Below are 23,535 nucleotides of genomic sequence, written 5' to 3'. Positions count from 1 at the left end.
ACGCCACTGTTTAGTGCTCTATTTCTTGTAGAGCTGTCTATGTAAGTATCCTTCATATAATGATGCAATGCATTTACTTCCTCATCTGATGTTTCGATTCATAGGTATATTTTGATTTTTAGCTGATGCATCCGATGTTACAAAGGCACCCATTCCTGCTGATAACCATGTTAAAAGTATCTATTTTGTCTCCATTACACTAACAATCTGTAGCGGTCTTGCCTTTGTGTCTATTCTTTAGGCCACTCACAACAAACAATGTGACTGTCTTTTAAGATTTGGACTTGACACTAGTAAATCATTAAGTTCTTTCATTTTCCCTAGGGTTGTACTTTTAATGTGGTACTAGAGAGAAGAAAAAAATAAGCCTTAAAATGATTCTGCAGAAAGGGCTCCTGGGTACCCTCGTGTTTAGAGGTTGGGATTTGCAGTCACCACGCTGAACTGCCTTCCACGTGAAGCTGCACCTGAAACTGCCCTTTGGGCCCTCATTACAAGCTGCTTGGTTAATTGCTATATGTGCAGTAACTTCTGTTACCCTAGTATTGCAGTTAGGAGTTGGCTTGCACTGCACTCTGTTTTTCCTGATAAACTTCAGCAGGCTTGACCTGCCTGAAATGTTATCAGGGGTACAAATGCTACCTAATTATCGTAACATGGATTTTGGAGCACTACGCTCCAACATCTGCATGTTAGTCCCCATTATCAGCTACAAACAGTTACTCATTGAACCCAATACATTCCAACCCAGCAGTCACATTTTAATCGGGTCCAATAAATATCTGCTCAAACATTGACACTCCTAAGAGTGCCTTGGTGCCTTTGATGTGTTCCACACTAACACTAGTTGAGTACAGCTATACACATTTATTGTTTATCTTTTAAGAATTTAACGAAATAAAAAAAATCCCCAGGCAGGTTGCATTAACCATGGCATTTGGATCACTTGAGGTGGGGTGAGGTTAGGGGACGACTCGAGTTCCCATTGGGTTGTAGATGAGGTCATGCAGGGATGGGGGTAGATGACCCCAGCATGACCTGTAGCGCAAGCCATTTCCTGCAGTAACCTATGTATAGCCCTCGTCTATCGTTCATATGGTTCAATATTACTTGTGCAGTCTCTGTGACCTTTATGGTGCTGGGATTCTCATTGGTTGCTGTCAAGGGTAATGTGTTGCCTTTAGAGATCGTTTTTGTCTAGTATGTGGTCTAATAATGGTGAACGTGGGGTGAATGGCCTAATATGATCTGCCCATCACTAGCATGATTTTGTTGATGTAGTTTGTCGATGGCTGTGTATACAGGAGGACTTGACATTTGTTTTCACCCTATCATTGCCCATTGCTCCGCCTGAAGAAGCTGGTTTGAAGGGCATGATTAGCCAGTTTTATGGATTTCCTAGTGATGTGCCTGTTCGTGTGGTTTGTTGAAGATGAGCTATTCTTTAGAATTATTTAGAACGTTAGTTTATTAAGGGATCTGACATGCTGTTGAGAGGGCATCTCTTTCCCAGCTTCAGAGCACTTAGGCCATGTTGTGTGCATGATGGTACTGGATGGAAGTTTAATGTATACTGTTGATGCAGTGCAAAGTAGAAATTTGCGGTTTTAATACCTATGCATATGAGAGCATGAATGTTCACTTTTCTTTGGCCTGGTGTCCTTTATTTCAAATGCCCCCAGTCAATTTTTCCCTTTTGTAACCGGTTTATGTTCAGTTATCTGACAGTTTAGAGAGTCTACCCTCACTGCTCTCTTCTTTCTTCTAAGAACCGCTACTATACCATTTGTAAGACCAATACGGGGCTCTACGTCAGAGCCGCCATGTTTCCAGTCCTTCACTGCCCACTGATAAACCACTGTGGCCGGCTACCTCATTTCAGATGGTTCATTGGTGCTCAAGTACTAGAACTCCCAGAATGCATCAGTTAAATCTGAATCCGGGGCTGGAAATGTGATGCCTCTGGCCTGAGTTCAGCTGAGTACCTTAACACTTAGCTGACTTCTCCCTTTTCGGCTTCTCAGCATTCCATCTTGTTGGGGAGAGCGGCCATGTCATGGCTCCTTGTCAAAGACTATTAACACTTCCAAATGTATTAGCAATGTCCTGGTGTCCAGTTACCTTGTTCCACTGTGCTGGGCATATGTCACTCTTAATGCACATGGGTAAGAAGTGATCCTAACGTTGAAAGGGTGAGGGGCGGGGAGGTCATGTGGAGGAAGAGTTGGCTTAATCTCTCCTCAGGTTTCAGTCTCTATTTTGGGCGACCTCTGGTGTTAGTTCCACATCGTGTCTTTCACAGGCAGGCAGACAGGCCAATGCCACATGACATTGTTGCATTATAAGGAAATACACTTCTATTTTTAGCAGGACAGACAGGAGCCGACTGCAGCATTGAAGTGGTGGTATTAGCCGCGTTTGAAGACTACGTGCATTTTCTCATTTATGATCAGTTTGGGGCTTAGGAACTATTAATCCATTGTAGTTTATTTTGAAGTTTAGGTAAGAGACTCTAAATGTTGTATGCTTTAATAGTATGTAGTATACTGGCCTGTAACTTGATCTAGAACTTGATTTATTTTCAGTACTATCCTATACTTGAGTTTTTTGACCGTTCTTTTCACTAAGAAAGATAAATATTTTAATATTTGGTAGCTCAGTATCAAGACGGCCAAGTCACCAAAAGCTCAGAAAAGCTTTTTTCACGGCTGATTATGGTGTCGTGTGTGCAGTCTTTGAGCAGACGTACTAGATGTACTAGTGATCCTATTACGCTGTAATGATAAACTATCAGTAAATCCATCTCACTGGCCATTCTTGAATTAGTGAAACTTGTCTGCTGATAGCCTGCTTTGTAGCATCTGAAAATTATTTTACATTTATTTATTTTGAAAAAAAAATCTGTAGAGAACGGAGTGCACAAGTTCTGTCTTCCTGTCGCATTAATCGTTAACTGGGTAGCACTGCTGTGCAGGAAAACCGACAATGCAAACATAATCACTTTGGCTCTTTCATCAATTTAAAGCGGTTAAAAGGCCTTTTCAGTCCAGGACCCTCGATCCCCATTTCCCTGGAAAAAACCCTCCACCCCCAAATTGATGGGGTTTAACAAACCTTAATAAACAATATTGCAGAGAAAATTAATTTGTGTTCCTGTGTCACCTAGTTCCTGTTATTTGTGTAATTTCTTTATTAGCTTAAATTAGTTTACAGAATCATAGAATCTAAAATTGTTTAGGATGAAAACGATTCTTTCCCAAAGGTCCTCCCTTTCTTAAGCAATGGTACATTTTGGGATGCTGGTAGTTTATCACTCAGTGTTGACTGGACTCAATATTTCCTTCAATAGGCTTTCATTTAATGCATGTGTACAATCTGAAGGTTGTAGTATTTGTTTTTTTCCCCGTTCTTTGAGTAGTGTTTGATTACTCCAGTTACACTAATGCACTTGAAGATGAGTTGTAAAATGATGAGTCCACGACTGGATAATGGTGTTCGATGACAGGCTGTTTGTGACTACTTGCGTACAATTCGGCAAAGTTTGGAAACCATTTCCTGGGCTGAACTCGGTGCATAACTGTGATACATTTTCTGACATTCAGACCTTCTAATGAAAGGCATTGTCAGTGAGTTTTCTGTTCATGGTGATTTGTAGAGGGAATTGGAGAACTGACTTCGACACATATGGAATTGCACTGGCCAGAGTTAAGGAAAGTAGATGCTTGGCTGCTACAAAAGCCAGTGCATTGGCTGTCAATATTGTCTATTGTGCTTTGTAGAAAGGCGGAAACTCCAAAATACCATTCACATTAAAGGTGAAACTAAATCTATTCTGAGGATTACGTAGTAGAGCGGGTGGAATTTGTTTTTTTTCCTTCTGGGACAACAGAGGTGAAACATTTTCTTGTTTCTTAACTTAGTTTCCCACCCTCGCTTCCAAGGAATCTTCAAGCATATGCTCGAAATGAATGAGTCCTATGTTTCTCTGTAGTTGGGCCCCACCCTTTTAGGAATCTTGAAGTGAATGGTTTAGTAAAACTAAAAAAAATGTTTTTGCACCTTCAGCTATGTCTATTTTTGAAGACTGAGCCAAATTAAAACTTGTAAAGTTCAGATGGTGGGAGTAATGCTTCCAACACACACCTGCTAAAAAGGGGATGAAAATGTCTTCTTTTTGGAAAATTGAATTTAAATAACCAACACTTGTGTATGTCGATTTAAAAATATTTAAGACCTTGGATCATGTGCTTAGAAACTAGCATGCCTTAAACATGCACCTGTTTATTGCATGAATGTCATGCTTCAAAGACAAGCAGCCGTCAAACACTTTTGACAGTTTGTTTCTCATTCATGTGATAATTTACAGTGAAAGATTGTTTTTGGTTTTGTGATTTTAATCAATTCTCTTTACATGTTTAATTTATTTGCTATCAACCGCCGTACTTTATTGCTCTCGAGGCATGTGATCCACATAAAAGCAAAATAGGTTTGCAATGGCTTTTATAATTTTCTTTTTTCGAGCAGTCAGTCATTATGTGGTAGAACTGCTGGAGCATTTCCATCCTTCGCAGGAATCAATGCTCATCGAAGCCAGTGGACCTTTGAACCTTGTGACAGGGTGGGGTAGAACCATTCAACTCCATTTCAATACAGACCAATTCAATTAAACAGTGACTTATTTGGCCATACAAGAAAACTCCAGTCGGGAATAGTTAAGGGATTTATTACAAACTCAAGGTCAAAGTCATCTAAATCACTCTTAGGACAAAGTTATAAAGATACAAACTCAATACGACAAAATAAATTCAGGGAACTAACATTAGTAAAATTAGGCATTCAATAAGGAAAAACAAAACATCAATAATATCAGATGAGAAACCAAAAGTAAACATTGCTCAGGCTTAGAAAGAATCAGTCAGTTTGAAATCATTAAAGTTGTAATTTCAACTGAGTAAAGGGAAAACCTGTCCCATGGCCAAATTAAGGATTAATGTGTGGGGCGAAACACATGCAGGCACAAAACAAAAAGGACAAAAAAAAAATTGGAAAAAGGAAACTATGGCAAAAGGGTACTAACTAAGTTGGGCAAAAGATAGGTAAAAAGGAAAAGCCATCAGCATTTTCAGAAGCTCGATCAAAAGTCTTCTAAAAGAGGTTAGGGAAAAAAATCTCGAAGTCTTAACAGGACATATTAAAGGGGCAAGCAGAGAGAAAGATGCCTCTTCAAGGGGCTCATCATACAGGGTTCTTCATCAGCATAGGTTCTGGTCACACGGCATCTGGACTCTGCAAGGCATCTGAAAAATCTGACCAAAGTCCAAAAGGTCAATGGTATATTAAAGTTCATAAAGCAATTTGATACGCTACTGAGAGCAGTGCATATTACACTGAAGGGCATCATCCAGTAGTAATCAATCATACAACTCCAGGTTGCAGCATCTACTTCCATTCCCGGGTCTGGTCATGGGAACCTCATCCATCCATGTAGTTTCACACATGTTTGAAACAAGTGTATAATTTATTAGTCCATCTACTCAGGATGTTATAATTCCAAGAAACTATTACGTGTTCTCTCTATGCCTAAACAATAGGGCCCATTACCAAAGCTAGCCTTCTTATGGGAACGAAGTCAGAAAAAACTTCACGTTATGAAAAAATGTATCAGCATTTCCTACACAGGCACCAATTACAAATCTAACCGGCCCCACTTGAGATAATGTAAGTGAATTAAAGCAGTACATATAATCAATGTTTTAATAATCGCACTTTTAATATGAAACTTATAATTCAGTGTTGTTAATGCTGCAACAATAAGCATGTTACATTCATTTTAAACACAAAAACTTTGCTAATACATTTCATTAGGTGTGATGGAGAAGTACATTTCTTCAATTTTTGCATGCAATTTTAATTCATTAATAATTAGAAATTCATTATCATTTCAATACATTCTGTTTGTCTAAGGCCTAAATTTTAACATAATGTAATTTAAATCTTGCAACTACTTGATTTAATTCAAATACCACCTATGTCGAACTCTACAGTGTAAATGAATGCACATTAATAAAGGCATGCCACTGACATTTTTATGTTTAAACCATTAGTGCTTTGATTAACATAATGCATAAACCCTTACATTTTGATGACTTCTGTGACATGAGGGACAGCACTAAAATTTAGACTACATCAGTCTCAAATGAAGTAATTCTTGTGAAGGGTCACTGTCACTGTCACTGTATTGAGCTTTGCCCCCCCCCCCGTGGCCTCCTTCAGCAGTTCTCCTGTGATACCGCCATGAAAAGGCTAGTGGAGAACCAGGTCGTAATCGGCAGGGCCGCCCTGATTGTGACCTCCACCCCTGTCAGCCCATCGGGATCATTGGTCCTGGCGGAGATGGTAGTACCCTTGCGGTGTTACCACCAGGGTTGTAATATGGTGGTCGGACCGCCACAGCAATGGCGGTCCTGACCTACCCACACAAGTAGATACTGTTTTTATTAAGAGACTTTGGGGAATGCTGGTTGGAAGAAGGTTTGTGGCTCCCCTCAGATTCCAGAACTTTTCATCACCGAAATATGAGGGAAGTGTGTGTGTGTGTGTATATATATATATATATGTATGTGTGTGTGTGTATATATATATATATATATATATATATATATATATAATCACGCTCTGAATTTCAAGAGAACCAGGACGCCTCCATACAAAAGATCACTGATTTATTTAACAGCAAAACAAAACAACGGATCCGTGAACAAGGCGTAATGCTGAAACGCATTGGAGTTGTTTTGTTTTGCTGTTAAATAAATCAGTGATCTTTTGTATGGAAGCGTCCTGGTTCTCTTGAAATTCAGAGAGCGTGTTTTTTTAATAATATTGGGCATCTCTGAGCCCGACCAGGACCGCTGTGATGTAGCGGCCGCACTCCGAGACTTATTTTGTGGAGTGTTATTTATATATATATATATATATATATATATATATATATATATATATATATATATATATATATATATATATATATATATATATATATATATATATATATATATATATATATATATATATATATATATATATATATATATATATATATATATATATATATATATATTTATTTTTTTTTTCTTTAGACAACATTTGAGATTTGCAAAGGATTCTGGGTGACAGAACCTGGAGAGAGTCCCAAAAGACACCCCATCATGGATTCCCCTAGATATCTAGTTTTCAAAAATGTGCACGTTTGCTAGGTTTCCCTAGGTGCCGGCTGACCTAATGCCCAAAATCCACAGCTAGGCACTTTGCCAAAAAACGTGTCAGTTTTCAGTGGAAATATGTGATGTGCCCATGTCGTGGTTTGTGGCATTTCCTGTTGTGGGCCCTAGGCCTACCCACACAGATGAGGTACCATTTTTATAGGGAAACTTAAGGGAACACAGAACAGTAGAATAAGTGCTTTTATCAATTGTCTTTCTCTGCATTTGCACCTTCCAAATGTAAAACCGTGTTTAAGAAATAGTCTATTTGAGAAATGTCCTGTAATTCACATGCTAGTATGGGTACCCCCAAATTCAGAGCTGTGCAAATAACCACTTCTTCTAAACTCCATATATTGTGCCCATTTCGGAAATACATAGGTTTCCTTGATACCTATTTTTCACTCTTTATATTTTACTGAATTAATAGCTGTGTACCCAGTACACAATGAAAACCAATTGCAAGGTGCAGCTCATTTATTGGCTCTGGGTACCTCAGGTTCTTGGTGAAACTACAAGTCCTATATATCCCTGCAACCAGAATGGTCTAGTGGATGTAACAGTATATAGCTTTAAAAAGTCTGCCATAGCTGGAAAAAAGTTACAGTTGAAAACGTAGACAGAAATGGCTATTTCTTTCAACTCTGTTTCAATTATTTTTTGTTTTTTTTTTCAACCGTGGAAAACCTTACACGAATGACCCCTTGCTGAATTCAGAATTTTGTCTACTTTACAGAAATGTCTGGCTTCCGGGAATCCACCATTGGTTTCACAACCTTCTGTCACTAAGTGGAAGGAGGCTGAAAGCACAGAAAATAGGAAAAATGGGTTATGTCCTAGTAAAATGCCAAAACCCTGTAGAATAATTTGGCTTTCTGAGTCTAGTCTGCCTGTTCCTGAAAGCTGGGAAGAGAGTGATTTTAGCACCACGAGCCCCTCATTGGTGCCATTTACAGGTTAAAAAAACAGATGCTTTCTTCTGTAGCACATTTTTCTTTAGAAAAAAAAAAGGAAAAAAAAAAAAAAACATTTTTAGTTGTATTTTGGCCAATTTCTCAGTCCCAATCAGGGGAATCAAAAAACCCTAGTACCTTTAGAATCCCCAGGGCTTTTTTTTGGGGGGGGGGGGATTTGGCATGGATAGCATTTGTGGACAAACAGTTATGTGAGCCTAAGCACAACCTATCCCAAATAGCCCAAAAAAAAGGCTTAGCAGAGGGGGAGTGGATTAAATACTGAAATAGGACTAATAGAGGACTGTAGGGGGTTTGGTTGCTAGTTAGATCTGAATAGATATCGGTTTCACCCCTTTGGCTGACCTTAGCTGTTGGCTGACCTTAGCTGTTTGGCTTTTCCCTGGTGTCTTATGCAGAAGACATCCAAATTGTCTTCCCTGATCAGACTTCCACCATCTCTGATAGCTTTTTTTGCTTGTTGCTCTGCTGTTGTAGTCAGGTTGAAGACCAATCCACTTAAGCTAAATACTGAAACTGTGGTGTTTTTGCCTGTTTCTTCATATGTTCTTCTGGGATCTGTGCCCACCCTCTCTGACTTTCCTAAAATTCTGGTTGTCACTTTTGACATTTCCCTTTCCTCTGTGAAGCAAATAATGCTTCTGTTAACTGCAAATGCTGTGCAGAAGTGTCCTGCTGCTCCCTTCTAACTCATGCAGCTCTGTAGTCTGAACGACTATGTATTCTCAAATTGATTTTGGTTATTTGTTTCACATAGAGCTCCATACATTTCTCATAAATTGAATTGATTCAAAATTGTCTGAGTTTTTCCTAGTACTACCCCTCGCTGCTGTTTCTCAAGTCACTGTAGAACTCAACCTGTTGAACGTTGGATCTTCAAATCTCTGTATTTGCCATTGAGCACCTAATAATCTTGGTCCCACTTTCTAGAATCCATTTATAAATGTCCCCCAAATGAACTGTCCAGGCACATCTGGGTGGCCAGAGCTTTTCGGCTCTTGCTTCTAAATACTGGGATGCTATGCCTATTCATCTGTCAGGAATCTGGCTCTCTTTACTTTCTGAAAAGCTAACAAGCATTTGCAATGCAATGGATCTTGCATTTGCTCCAGTTAGAGCTATTGGCGATGTAAATTCCTATCTGGACTTTTCATGCCACATAAATTGAAAATTTAAAGTAAAACATTAGTTGACATGAGCGAGCCGATTCGAAGCGCCATGGCCGCCATGAGCCTGAGCGCGAAGGAGAGACACAAAAGGAAAAAGAAGTTAGTTCACGGTCAAACATATTGGCAATCGTGCAATTATACATTTGACAGGGTCAGTCTACAAGACGGTAACGAAACCTCCCCTAAGAGGGACAAACATAAAGCATTTACCAATGATAACAAAGGATTTTTGAAAGGCAAGCCCACGAACAAGTGAAAGGTATGGGCTTGCGGGTGGGCATGGTTAAGTACTTACAACAGGTCAAAGCGCTTGCGCACTCGACCTAAAAACCTGGCTATACTGCTGATCTCCTTACATTGCTTTCCAGCCTCTTTCTATTCTGCCAGGTATCAGCTGCATTATATAAATACATTCATTCTCATTGAGACCTCTGTTTCTAAGGTCACCTTGAAGTTGTAACTGTTAAATAGGAAGCTTGTTGGTTTTCTATTGGAGTACGGCCAGCATAGGTGGTGTTAGTGAGGGGTGCAGGAAGGGAGGGTTGCTTACCAGTTAGTAGATAGATATATATATATATATATATATATATATATATTTCTTCTTTTTTTTTTTTTTTTTTTTAAACAGTTTTATGGTTGTAGTTTTGCCTGGCCGAACCCTGTTGTCTGTTCTTTGTGTTGGTGGGAGATCAGGTCACCTTTAAATCCTGGGTTCCCATACAGTTTCAAAAGTGCATTTACAAACTGTTCTATGATGCCTCCTCGCCTCAAAACATGATTTCAAACTTTCAAACACCAAAGGGAAACGCAGACCCAGTTTAAGTGTGTGTTGAGAAATAGATAGTGGCATTTGTTCCTATACATCAGAAAGACGGCTTTGGAGACGAACGTAAACTCACAAATTGTGTTTTCTTCGTTTGAGGCGCAATAGCTCCTATGCTGCAAAGTTGTGTAAGACTGTGGTCTATCGAGGCATTGTCCTTGCCACCCCATATTAGGCTGCAGTGGTGTTGGTTTGGTGCTCGTTGACTGTACACCCTGTGTACAGTGGATTCAGAAAGACATATGAACCAATGATGCTGGATATTGGGTTCATATCAAATTTGCACTGCAGTTACATACTTGAAAACAGAGACTTTTTTGGTGAAATGTACGTATGTAGTGGAGCACGTGCTCTATTCCAATTGCTGTTAATGGTCTTTTTTTAATTGATATGCAGTGTGGTTTCTAAAGTATAACCAATATTTTTTGTACTTGTTGGCTTGATAAGGACAAGAGAATACAGCTTATACAGCAAATAGAATAAACCAATGAAAAAACACTAAGTGTTGTGATAAAGCAGCCTAGTAACTGTTTTGTCGTTTGCAGCGGGGGATATCAAGCAGGAAGTGGGGGCATACCGTGAGGGCCCGCCTTACCAGCGACGTGGGTCTCTCCAGCTCTGGCAGTTTCTGGTGGCGCTATTGGATGACCCGACCAACTCCAACTTCATCGCATGGACAGGTCGTGGTATGGAGTTCAAGCTGATCGAGCCCGAAGAGGTGAGAATTATTGCTCTAGATTTACAGTAGATTGGTATAGATACTTTCATTTTCTTTAACAGTGCACCCTATAAAATGTTTTACTTCTATGATCTAATAATGCGCTGGTAAAGCGGTTTCTATGGCTCCTGTGTGACCAAGCCAGTGCAGTGGCGAATAAATAGCAAATTGAAGAACTTGTTGAAGTGATCGGTCCAAGATATGAAAAGGGCTTTACAGTTTTTTTCTAAAATATATATTTGAGGACCTTACACTAGTTATTAGAGGCATTATCAGACTTGCTGTAATATTAATTAGAGCATGCAGTATACACAGTTTGTCTAAATTGTTACCTCTTTACCATCACCTACCTCTGTAGTACATTACGGGTAAGTGAGCATCAGGTTGTGCTAGTAAACCAGAAAGGTGATGCTGCTTCCTCTCACAGGCCATAATGCTTCCTGTTGGGTGGTCAAACTTTTCTTTCTTGCAGCTCCAAATTTTTTGGTAGCAGTAGTGAGTAAGTAGTGAGTAAGGTGGTTGTCTTGGAGACGAATCCTGAAATTTAAGAATGAGTGCATAAGATGGCACCCTTATGAACATAAACGTAAAGATGGTGAACTACCTCTGCTCTTCAGCAGAAGGTGACCTTTTGGGCCTTGACAGTGGTGTTGCACTGTTCTTTTGGTTGTAGTACGAAGTGTCGACTTTTCTAGTATTAAGACTTTACTAAACTTAAAAACATCTGATCACGCTTTGCTTTAAGTTTGAAATGGGAAATCATTTGACTGACGAAGTGCACCCACGTAAGCGTTCTCAAATACACTGGGCTGGTGGCCTTAGACCAATACAGTCCATTAAAGAACATTTGTACGAATTAGAAAGTTGGCATTGCTTTAGTAACTTTTTTTTTTTTTTTTTTTTGGCCTGAAGCAATTCAGCATTTTTTCATTGTTCCCCATGCCACTGACAGCCTGACTGTGCAGTTTTGTTTAGAACTGCTGCCATATGCATTCTCCCAAGTTGTATGGTTGTTACTTGCCTTAACATTGCAAAAGGACCACAGCAACCTTACTCATTTAATATATCAATTCATATGAAGTTTATGGCTCAGACAGAATGAATATACTTTATATTGATATCTTTATTAACAATAACAAATGTATGATCATAGATATTTTGTTTCTCTTATATTGACAATGTCTGAAGAATCACTATTGCACATTACTCCACAAATTTTAAAAAAAACACATTACACCCACAACATTTTCACCAAACATACACTCTAACACAACAAAGGATAAAGAATATAAGACACAAATATTGAAGATTGTCGTCGTGTTATATCTTGAAACCAACACAGCAAAAACACAAAGACAAATTGTGCTATTCAGTAAAAAAGATTAATGATGGAAATTGTTGTATGTGAAGATATATGATACCTATATTCAAATCTTATCCTGTCTGACAGTGTGTATGTTAGGTAAAATAAATGAAGATGTAAGGCAGAGAATACTTTATTGTTCAGTTAATTAAAAATTACAATATTAGCTAAATAAAAACATAAGTTAAAACAACAACCAATAAATATCATCATTCCATTTAAAACGTACTGTCTTCCTTCCTTTTAAATACAAGCTCATTGCTCGTATAAACCCTCAATCCTAACATCTGAATGTGTAGTGTAAGGAGTTAGCACAAGTCTTAAGTCTCATGAGACTATTTCTTAAAATGTTATAAAATATTATACATTTGAATCTCACACAGTTATATTTCAAAGATGTATGCCCTATCGGCCAAGTCGTTCCATAGCCTAAATCATAAGTACCCACAATAAAGTGCCTAGTGCTTAGCTTATTTCCAGCTCTTGTAAATATCAAATATATAATAGAAGCCTACTCGTTTTGTCTGGTGTTTGTACATTACATTCATTGCAAATTCTATAAAGTATGGTCCATTTAAAATATAACATAGATATTTTCCCATAAACTAGAGTAGGTGAGTACTCATGGAGTGTCTTCAACAAATTACAAGTGTCACAGATAAAATATCCTTTATACTTTAAACTTTGCTAGCTTTGATTCTGCAATGCACACCAACTGAAAAGCTTTCCCACAGAACATTGCGTCTTCCCCTTAAATACAATCTATAACTGCTTGCCAGCACATCCGTAGTGTTCCTAATAAAGAACTGTCTCAACATCCTTTCCTGTTCCAATATTAGTGGAGGACAGGTACAGACAATGTGGCCGATGTCTTCCTTTGGATAATTACATAAACGACTTGAAGTCTCACCAGTCAATCTTCTCCAGACAGGGGAATTAAGACGTGTTTGAAAATCACCTAATCAAGGACACAGCAACGTAAGCTTAGGCTTACCAAACAGACCCCCTAAGTATGTAAGAAATGTAAGGGCACCATATGAACCTATTACCATCCATGCATGAGATCTTTAGACAGTGCAGCTTTGTCCAGTAGATATGAGAGCAGACAACATTGTCTTGGGATTTACATTCACTAGTTTCCAAGAGGCAATTTGAGTGCTCTGGGCCTATTACATTATGAATATCTTCCTTTAGTTTAACACTAAGGGCTGCAAAGGCTCAATCCACTGCTTCCGTTAGTTATACCAAATGCCTGAAGTCTAGTACTTCAGTGCTTTTTTTTTTTGCCCAATCCTCCCACTGAAAAGCAGCCTTTTTTGTTTTTAAATCCAAAGCATTTTGGGACACTGTACTGCCCTCTAACCCCCCCCCCCCCCCCCCACCCCCCCCCCAGGCACACACACACACAAGCAGCTCCCCCAATCCCCCACCCCCCCCAACCTCGATCTATTGCATCAGCCGGGGGTAGACAAATGCTGCTGATTATGCTAAAAGACGCTGAGCCACACCGGACTCCCAAGCCGTCCTCGGCCAAGCATCACAACCTCAACGGGTGTTTCAGTTTTCGACTGCTCTTCACCCGACTGCTCTCGACTCCTGCAAAATAAAGACGTCTAACAGAATATACAAATTAGTAATATGGTACGTCTGGTGAGAAAGTTTCAGGTACGCAATGCAAGAGAGTATGTTTGGTGAAAATCTTGAAGGTGTAATACGTGTCTTAATTGGTGGAGTAATGTGCAATAGTGATTCATGAGACATTGTCTATGTGGGAAAGAAAATATCTATGATCAAACATTTTTTTATTGTAAGGTATGAATATAAATAATATTCATTCTGTCTGAGCCATAAATGTCATATGAATTGCTAAATTAAATGAGTACGGTTGCCAGGGTCTTTTTGCAATATTTATATTTTCCCTACCCTAGGAACCTTTTATCTATAGCAAGGGGTCCCTTGTTTTTGATAATGTTACTTGCCTTAAGGCACTTGTTTGGATCGGACCTTACTTTCAAAAGGAGCTGCTCTGATTTATCTATTGTGTTTTTTGTGTAGAGAATTATACGTCAGCTAAGATTAAGTAAGATCCGTTTCCTGGTGTGACAGTAATACCTATGTAGTTCCCACAGGCACTAAGCCTCTCCCAAAATTCCTAAAAGTGATGCACTTTAATAAAGACCCATGGGGCCTAAACATTTCTTTTGGACTGTTCCTTTGAGAGCATGTCTTTTATGGCCTATCTTACTGAGTAAAAGGGTCACATTCAACAAAAATAAATACATTTGCATGGATTGAATTCCAATCAGGATTAAAAAAATCTTGATTGGTAATTTGTTAATGATTGCAAATAGATTTGTGGAATTCAGGGGTAGGCTTAGGGTTGTGAGTTTCTGGATTGGCCCTCATTACAAGAGTACTACAGCAGTTACAAAAGCACAACTTCCTCCCCTAACTTTTATGAATCTGGCAGAAACAGTCAAACTCATCCCTCCACTTGGTAGCCTACTTTTGCTATTTTTTTAATCTTACTTTTTTTTCACTAAATGTTTAGTGGCCCTGCAGTCGAGCTATTTTCCTTTTTTGCGCAAATTGTATTTGTTGTGGTAGGGAGGAAGAGCCACGAGACAGGTGTAGCTGTTGTGAATTTATAGAGATGCTTGTTAATGCATGCCCATAACCGCTGTACATCCTCAGAGGCTTGGGCTGTGATCTCCTACAACAGTAGCTTCCTCTTGGCTGAGGCGAGAAAGCTTTCATCGGCAGTTGTTCACCTGCAGGAACTTAGTGATGGCAGTAGTATTGTTTTGTAATTTTTTTTTTTTTTTTTTTTTTAAACTTTTGAGCATGTGGCTATTTTCCAAACTTCTGGCTGCTTTTCAGTAGCTAAATAACGTGTTGTGAGTGTTAAATTTGACAGCGGAATTTGGAAGTTACTTGCTATGCCTGGTGTAACCTTGGATACTTCTTAAAACTGGAAGGCTTTTTTTTCTCTACAAATTGTGATTGGGAGGATGTGCAACCTCAATACTTACACCAGAATATTGATGCCGCAAAATACCATGCACCCTGTTGATAGATCATTCCAGACACTAAAACTGCCCCAATCCCCACTGGAATCGGGTTCCTTGGGACTCATGGGAACATGGAGACTGGGTCGGACACTAGCAATGTTCATGAATGGTAGATAGCATATCTACAAATGGCCAAGGATCCCATGAGTCGATTCCAGTGCATATTGGGGCAGTTTTAGTGTGTTGAATCATCCATCAACAGTGAAAGAGGTACTACTAGATACCTGAGTGAACACATTTTTTGGGTGATCAGCTGTGTGGGTGCACTTTATGGATTTGATTAGGGACCCACTATGGGTAAATGAGGTTCAGGCGCTCCGGATCAATTGCCATAGACCTGTGGAAGACAACATAGGGCAAGAATCATGTCGACAACTTAAAGGAATATTGAGGCACATTACTTCCTAGTATATACTTGTTTGCTTTTAACCTTGGAATAAAAGTACCTATGAAGGGGTACCTTAGTTAATTTTAATTTCACTTCAAACAATCTACAGGTTCAGCTAGTGATGAGATTCTGAATGACATCAAGTCCAGTTGATTTCTGTATAACAAATTGTGAAAAAGATCTCCAGCAAAGAGCCCTTGCATAGGGGCCTGTTGGGCATTGCAGTGCCGACTCAAGGAGCTATCCCAATGATGAAGCATACCAACCACCCTTATGGGTGGGTGAGTGCTCTTGCTCCGACAACTAAAACACTCGTTCTGACCTCTCAACCACTATGGTATACGAATGGTGTTACCCTAGTTTTCTGGTTAGGAACAGCACACTGCATGTGAGCTTAGTTGTAGCTGGAGTTGGAGTGTGTGTGCTGGACCTTGATTACTCTCAGTCCCTCTATTATTTATGCTTTCCTGCTAGCGACTAGTTAAGAAACTAACCAATAGTGACATTTTAGAGTGTGCTTGTCTGTCTATAGGAGAGTTTTCTCCATAACCGTTTTGAAGCCAGGTAAATTAAATATTGGTCTTAGTTTTTTCTGTTGAGGTGATTGATTGCCCTCGTGACTTTTCACAGTTGTAATAGCATGATCATAGAGAGGATGTAACCTAAACCTGCTCCATTTTCTTGCTGAATGCAAATGCATCCACCAGGGAGAATAGGAGCTGCGTCATTAATTATCTTGCAGGGAGAGTGTACCACAGCAAACGAGGCTTTTATTTCACGTTAAAGCTGGAAACCTGAGCTGAACCTAATGCATGCTCAGTATGAGCCATCGTGCTGGCCCGGGGCGTGTGGAGGGAGGCACGCCGCGGTCTGTGGTGTATATATCTGGTGAATCAGGCCATCAACTCATGGATGTATTTCATAAATGACTATCTGGGGCACCAGGCCAGCAGGGCACGGTGTAGCACAGCCAGTGGTGTCTATCTTTATGTAGGTAATTATTGTTGTGAACGTGCAAATATGTACTATCCCCGGGGATCATCCGTGCGCCAGTGGGAGGGCGAGGCGCAGCATGTGCTGCAGTGGAGGCCCTCTGGCTTGTGTGGGCACGATTGAAGAGGTGGGGGTGCAGTATGTTGATGTGCAGTGTAATACGCCATTTATTACCATTGTTGACTGTGTTAAAAGTGTCATTATTCGGGAGAAGAAAAGCTTTGATTGGACCGTGCTGTCCCTCCCTCCCTTCTTGCAACATTGATTTTATCTATTGTGGGTTTTTGTACTTTCTTTGGTGCCTTAATATGCATTCAACACAAAGGTTCCTGAAGGCGAAAAATCCAATGACGAGGACCCTTAAGTTGGACATCGTAGGAGATCAGCGTGACTCCTCCTGTATTTTTTTGTTTTAGTTCAGCCTGCTCGGTGGCCTCTCAGCTTTGGCACCTTCCCCCTTCAGTTCTCTGACCTTGGCGTTCTAGTCTTCATTTTAAGCATCAAACATTTAGAATGAGCTGCAAGATATTGCATTTCAACCTTGGGTATAGTAACAGATTTTCTGTATTGTTGGAGCATCTAACACTAGCAGGAGAGCCTCTGACAGTATTAACTACTAACTGTATTTATATTCTGATTTTACGCCGTGTTCCGTCTTTAAACCAAGTGGCAAGTGCTCAAAGAACTTCGATTTACCGACCCCAGAAGAATGGAAGGTTTCGTTGGCCTTAGATGCCCACTGTCCATGCAGAAGTCTGAGACCGTGGGGGACATCACCAAATGCTACTTTAAAATCCATCAGTCTGGGCGTGGCCTTTGTTATCCTCGAGCCCGTTGGCACTTTTCATGGTGATTATGTGCACTCCGTGAGTGAAGCCTGAGATATCTGCTTTTGATGTGTGAGACTCCACCCTCTGGTACCCAGATTGCGATGACATTACTCTTTTTGGCTTTTCTCGGTAGGAGAAATTAAACTAAATTTTAGGGATAGCTCGTGCCTAATATTTTGACGCGCACTCCCCGGGCTAGCTAGGTGGCAGATTGATTTAAAGTGCAATTACCAGGGATGTCGTGTCTAATGCTATAATGTTCCAAACAGGGCAATAAACGCTGATAATGGCTCGGTAATGTGTAGGGAGCCTCCATTAATGTCAGGCTTCGATTTATGGCTGTTTAGTGTTGTTCTAACTCAACCTCAGCCCGAGGAGCAGATGGGACCCAGATGGGGAGCCCGGCTGCAGACTCAGGTGAAGTCCTCCCTGTCAAGCTTCCACAGAATAGGAACTAAGCTTCCATTTTGTGATCTTATGATTTATGTTGCTCAGAATGTGATCTCTTTGGTCACGTTTAAGCTGGTGGTGCTTGAGACCGAGCATATGTCAGTTTCAGAAGATGTGCCCTTTAGTTTACAGTTGCAGGCTAGTAGCACCTGCAGAACTTGCTTGGTCTCAAGCTTTGCCCTGGTTTAAGGCAGAATGTTACAGCCAGCCACGTGTGTGTGCGCGCCGTGCATTTCCTGAAATACGGCTACTTGTTTACATTTTGTTACATGCATCCCTGGATTTTCAGTTCTGATTTTGTTTGCGAACTTTAGGGATTTAATAGGAACAATTTAGATGGGTGGGGGTGGGAGGGTGTCCGCTGCCACCCATGCCCAATAGCATGAACTCTCCTTACAAAATAGCGTTATCATCAGTGTTGCTGCATTGAATTGATTTGTTGCTGCATTGAAAAAACACCCCCTGCTTCTTGTATAATGTATTTAAACGGCGTGTTTGTCGGTACATCTGAAGCTCGCCTCCCCACCCAGTCTTACTGACTAAGCTACCCCCCTGGTAAACCACTGAGTCGAGAGCAGGCAGCTGCTAGACTGCAAAGACATCCAATCGTGAGCAGAACCACTCGGAATATTTTATGTATTGGAAACAGGATTGGAATAAATAGGCTTGTGGCTTGTCTGTAGCAGAGACCTTAAACAGTGTTAATTTATGAGACCGCTAACAGCAGTTGCACCACTAGGTGTCGCCAGTCCCTGTAGCTACCTGATAAAGGAAACCTTTTTCGGTGAGCATTTGTTTTTGTTGTGTGTTTTTTTTTTTTTTTTTTTTTTTTTTTTTTTTTTAAACCCAGGCCCTGCTAAAGCTTCTGCCACGCTTTAAGGGTCATAGATGATAAACCTGGTGCTTTTTAGATGTACTTGATTTACCGGCAGCAAATGTTATTTAAGTTGCTGCGTCTGCGTTGCTTAGGTGGTTCGTGCCCAAAATGAATGCCCAACCCATTTATTGCGTTACGTTTTACAAAATACTGAGAAGGGTCCACAGTTGATTGTTTTGTACTTTTCCTAGCAGACGGTGCCGGGTCATTGGCTGATCGAGGCAAGATTCTTTTTGCAGGGTCTCCCATGTTACGGTGGTGTGTAAGTGTGTGGGTTTAAAAACTACCGACCCGCAGGCTGCTTCTTAAACAAGTGCCAACCGGCTCAGTGCTAGGCCCGGGCAGCACGGCGTGCTCAGAACGTGTGCTAATTTCAGCCTCTGGTATTGCTTTCAGTAATTGGGTGTGAGAAACTTGAGCACTTCCTGTGCGAACGCCTAAACCTAATCTTTGTCTATTTCTGTTGCAGGTAGCCAGGCTGTGGGGCATGCAGAAAAACAGACCAGCTATGAACTACGACAAGCTTAGTCGATCTCTTCGCTACTACTACGAAAAGGGCATCATGCAAAAGGTACCCTTGGACTGAAGCGTTCTAGTGAATTTCAAGGCCTATCTGTTAACTTTTCGTGATCATATTAGCAGTATTTGTATTTTTTTTATTGTTATCAGTTGCTCGCTATCTGAGTGATGTACTCTCAGGTTTAGACCCGGTGATTCAGAAGCCTAAAATCTCAGTGCTTGCACTTAAATAGAAGTTTTATTTTTTATTCCAATTTATTTAAAAAATACGTATTGTAAGGCGAAGGTTTTAATCGAGAAGTTAACCATGTCTTTTGAAAACATGGTCTCCTACAGAGCTTCATTTTTTTTTTTTTTTTTTTTTTTTTTAATCAATTAGTTAATTAACTTGGCTGTCTTGGATGTTTTTGTTTTTTTAGGTCTGCGTCGGCGAAGACCTTTTGATTTTTCTAAAATGATAGAATGTACTTATAGGAGCTTTCACAAGGATTTTTTCATCGACTGGTCTGCTACTGTGTCCTGTACAATTTTCTCTCGCCCACTACAACATACATTCATTAATGGGTAGTGAGTCAGCCCACTTCAGCCATTGGCTAACCTCACTGAGTGACGGCATTCTGATGTTTCACTAGAGCACATTCACAGGCAAAGTAATTGCCTTTAGTGCCAAAGCAAAATGTTTTGCTTGTAGTCAGTGTGTCTCTTTTTTATTGTTAAAATATAATCGCTAGGGCCCAGCAGCTCCCCCAACAATTAAGTTATCCAAAATAAAATAGGGATTGACAAAACCAAAATTCTGACAGCCATGTTGGCTTCGCCCATGCTCGTTTTCAGTTGTAGTGCTTTGAACATAGATGTGAACCCACACAGTCCTTATAAGGACAGTGTATCTGTTCTTAGTACACTTTCTTCAAATGATGTATTTAAAAAGAATAAAATCTGAGGCGTATTGGTGCAAATGGCAGTGCCCCTGTTTAAACGTCCTCTGTCCCTCCAGCATATTTTTTCCTCTTTTTATAAAAATACTGTGCACATGGAGCAGGGGGGTGCCATATTAAATAAATGGAACGCCTTTGTGCTGCAAGTAACCTGGCATTGCTCATTCCTACCAAGTGTTGTGTTAAAGGGCACATGCGAGTCCCCAAATTAACTCCTCTACCACAAATAACACTTGAAGTGATTGATTATGTCGATCTAGGTCTTTAAATCCATAGCTATGAGAGGTTTAGAGGTCAGGAATCTTGCCATGGCTGATTTTCAGTTGCTGACAAGCATTTTTAGATTCTTCCATGTGGAAAGTTAATTATTGGGACAGTCTCTTGTGCAGATAGGCGAGGGTGACTACTTTTGTTTTTTCAGATTGCAGTTTCCTCTATATCTACGTTCAGCTGTAGCATTTGAATTTTTTAAAATGCGTGTTCACGTTAAAGGCTTTTTATTCCATGTCCAAGGACCGCCGTTGTAGTCAGGAGGTTTATGTTGACACTGATTGAGATGTCCATAGTCGAAACGCTGATGGCTTGGAAGCTTTAAGTGTTAAATCTTAAAAGTGACTATTCTTTGCATAAGGCAATTCATCAGTTGTGGGAGACTAACATGCATTTAGCTCTGTTGGATGCCCAAGCCATGTCCTTCTGGTGGTAAACCTGGGATCTGCAACCTTTCAGCGTTGAGGAACACATGTGCAGTATAGTTTGATTAATGTGCTGCAACAAATTTGCCTTTTGCATTTGACCATATGGCTTCATAAGTATTACCCAATAGGTGGTACCCCCGAGCTGCATGGCAATTCAGGTGATTTTTCCTTAAATAAGACCCAGCAAACTTAACTGCAGCTGAAACTCAAACTGCAATTAACAGAGGTGTGCAGCAGATTAGACTCCAAAGAAAGAGTAACTGTAATTGCATTTTGATCATGTTTGAGTCAAGCAGGTATTTGGTACCCATCTGTTTGATCTTGTGATTCTCATTGGACGATTTTGGAACAGAAATGAAAGGTACCAACATTTTGTTTGATGTTCGAGCTGCATAGACTAGTTAAACGTCCATATACTTATTACAATGTCCATTGTGTTTGTCTGCGTCAAACCATTTCAGTCTGGTATTATCGAACCTATTGTGGTAAACAAGCTGACAGACACCTTTATCATTCAGGTGGGTCAGGCGACTCTACGCAACTTCTTGAGGCTGATAATTTCAAACTGCATTATAGAAAAACTGTGGCATTGTAGGGTAGCTAATCTCTACTAAATAGACTAACTCAACATCGCCGATTTCGCCATCTTTAAGCAAGCCTGTCCTACCTATTTTTATTTGACCACCAAAGAGCACATTTATGACATAGAACATTCATGTAAAAGGACTGTGTGTGTCGTCATATAAAGTGATAAATATTAAAACCAAATTGAAAACTAATGTTCTTACAGAAATTACAGTGTTATGGAAAAGACAATCTCAGAATTCTCGAGTCATGCTGGCAGAACACTCTGCCGCATGGTAGGTCATTCAACTAGTAAGCCAACATACCCACCCTCGTCATACATGCCTTTTAGGATTCCTCTAAATCACTTACTTTGGTTGCTGTATGCAAGCTCAACACTTTACAAGCATTAGGCAGATACTCTGTGATAGTCTAAAGGAAGTTAAAATTTCACATTTCGGAAGGAGGATAGAAAATAATTTGCTAGCTGTCTCAAATTTGTGAAAGGACACAGATTTTTTGGAATGCCATCCATTTTATATGCAGACTGCCTGTTTATCCAGGTTCTCAAATTTTGTTTGTTTAAGTTGTGTGTTCAGCTAATGAATTTTCATTTTTTTAAGGTTTTCTGTTTTCCATAGTCAACCTTGTTCTTTTTGGAGAGTCCAGATACAAGATAAAATTAGCATGAGGCCTTGTGGTGGACTGGCACAATTCTTTGACAAAAAAAAAAATCAAAAAAAAAATCACAGCTTAGCTAAAGTATTTATCTACACTAAATTTCTTGGCAAAATTCTGTGCATATCCAAACCTAATGGCATAACGGCAACTGCATAGTAGTTGTACTGTTAACTTTACTGATGCTGTGATAAATGGTCTCCAAGCCTCATGAATAACACACTCTGCTAAAAGAATAACTTCTCACACCTTGTTTTTGTGTCTTCTTTATAGGTTGCTGGAGAGCGCTATGTTTACAAGTTTGTGTGTGAGCCTGAGGCACTCTTCTCACTGGCCTTCCCGGACAATCAGCGGCCAGCTCTCAAGTCTGAGTTTGACCGCCAAATCAGCGAGGAGGACACAGTGCCGCTGTCTCACCTGGACGAAACTGTGCCATACATCCAGGAAGCCGGCAGCATCCCCACGCAGCACTACAGCAAAGGCTACAACTATTAGTTCCTTGTATGCAGCATAATCCTTGTATATATGGATACATTTTGTTAGCAATCATAAGAATAGAGGAGCTTTTCTTTGCCCTGACAGAGCCTGGTGTTGTCATAGACTTGAGGAATAGCTGCCTCTGACTAGATAAACAAAAAAAAAGTGTCTAGAGCATCAGCTGTTCCACTGATGCTGTTGGTTTACCAGCCAGAGCTTGGCATGGAGAACAGTCCAGTTGCCTTGTTAACCAGGAAATGTCGGCAGTGCAGACCTTCGTAAACTGAGACATGCAAATCTCTGGACTTCCAGCTACCGCTGCATGCTACAGACATATCTGCAGCACAAAATGGCGTTTTCATCCCAGACTAGCGTATCTGGTTCGCTGCATGCTAATGAGCTGTAGCGGTAAGGAGAAAAGTAAATTATGGGAAAAGCAGTTTTTCGGATGGATACTGCCAAGCGAATGGTGCAATAAAGCGAGAGACTGCCAAATGCAATTGTCAAATTAAATCTCCTTTTGAAAAGGGTTTTTGCTTGTTTGAGATTTTTTCAACTTTTCTCAGTTGAGCACGTATAGATAGCTATTGTAACTATTGGGATGGTTTTAGATGGCTTTTTCCAACGATACTGATGAAAGATTGTTTGGAGGAGGGGGCATTTCTGTAATTCTTTATTTAAAAAAAAAAAAAAGATGAGGGCACTGGGAAATTTGCTGTTACTACAATGTGGCTTTTGCTTGGCAT

General features: G+C 40.1%; 1 protein-coding gene across 2 annotated transcripts in view; it reads left to right on the top strand.

Moving 5' to 3' along the window:
- Positions 1–23,319, top strand: part of ETV4 (ETS variant transcription factor 4) — a 125,092-nt gene extending 101,773 nt beyond the window's left edge. The window contains exons 11-13 of one of the 2 annotated variants that reach the window (XM_069237775.1): positions 10,771–10,943; positions 19,385–19,486; positions 22,586–23,319. In XM_069237775.1, coding sequence (XP_069093876.1) covers positions 10,771–10,943; positions 19,385–19,486; positions 22,586–22,807 — 497 coding nt within the window. In that variant the 3' untranslated portion in view covers positions 22,808–23,319. The remainder of the gene's footprint in view (positions 1–10,770; positions 10,944–19,384; positions 19,487–22,585) is intronic. The other variant, XM_069237776.1, reaches the window with a different exon arrangement.
- The last annotated feature ends 216 nt before the right edge of the window (positions 23,320–23,535 follow it).

This window comes from Pleurodeles waltl, chromosome 6 (assembly GCF_031143425.1).
Source record: "Pleurodeles waltl isolate 20211129_DDA chromosome 6, aPleWal1.hap1.20221129, whole genome shotgun sequence".
NCBI lineage: Eukaryota > Metazoa > Chordata > Amphibia > Caudata > Salamandridae > Pleurodeles > Pleurodeles waltl.
Note: the sequence above shows the minus strand (reverse complement) of the source record. Positions and strands in the feature narration are given on the sequence as shown.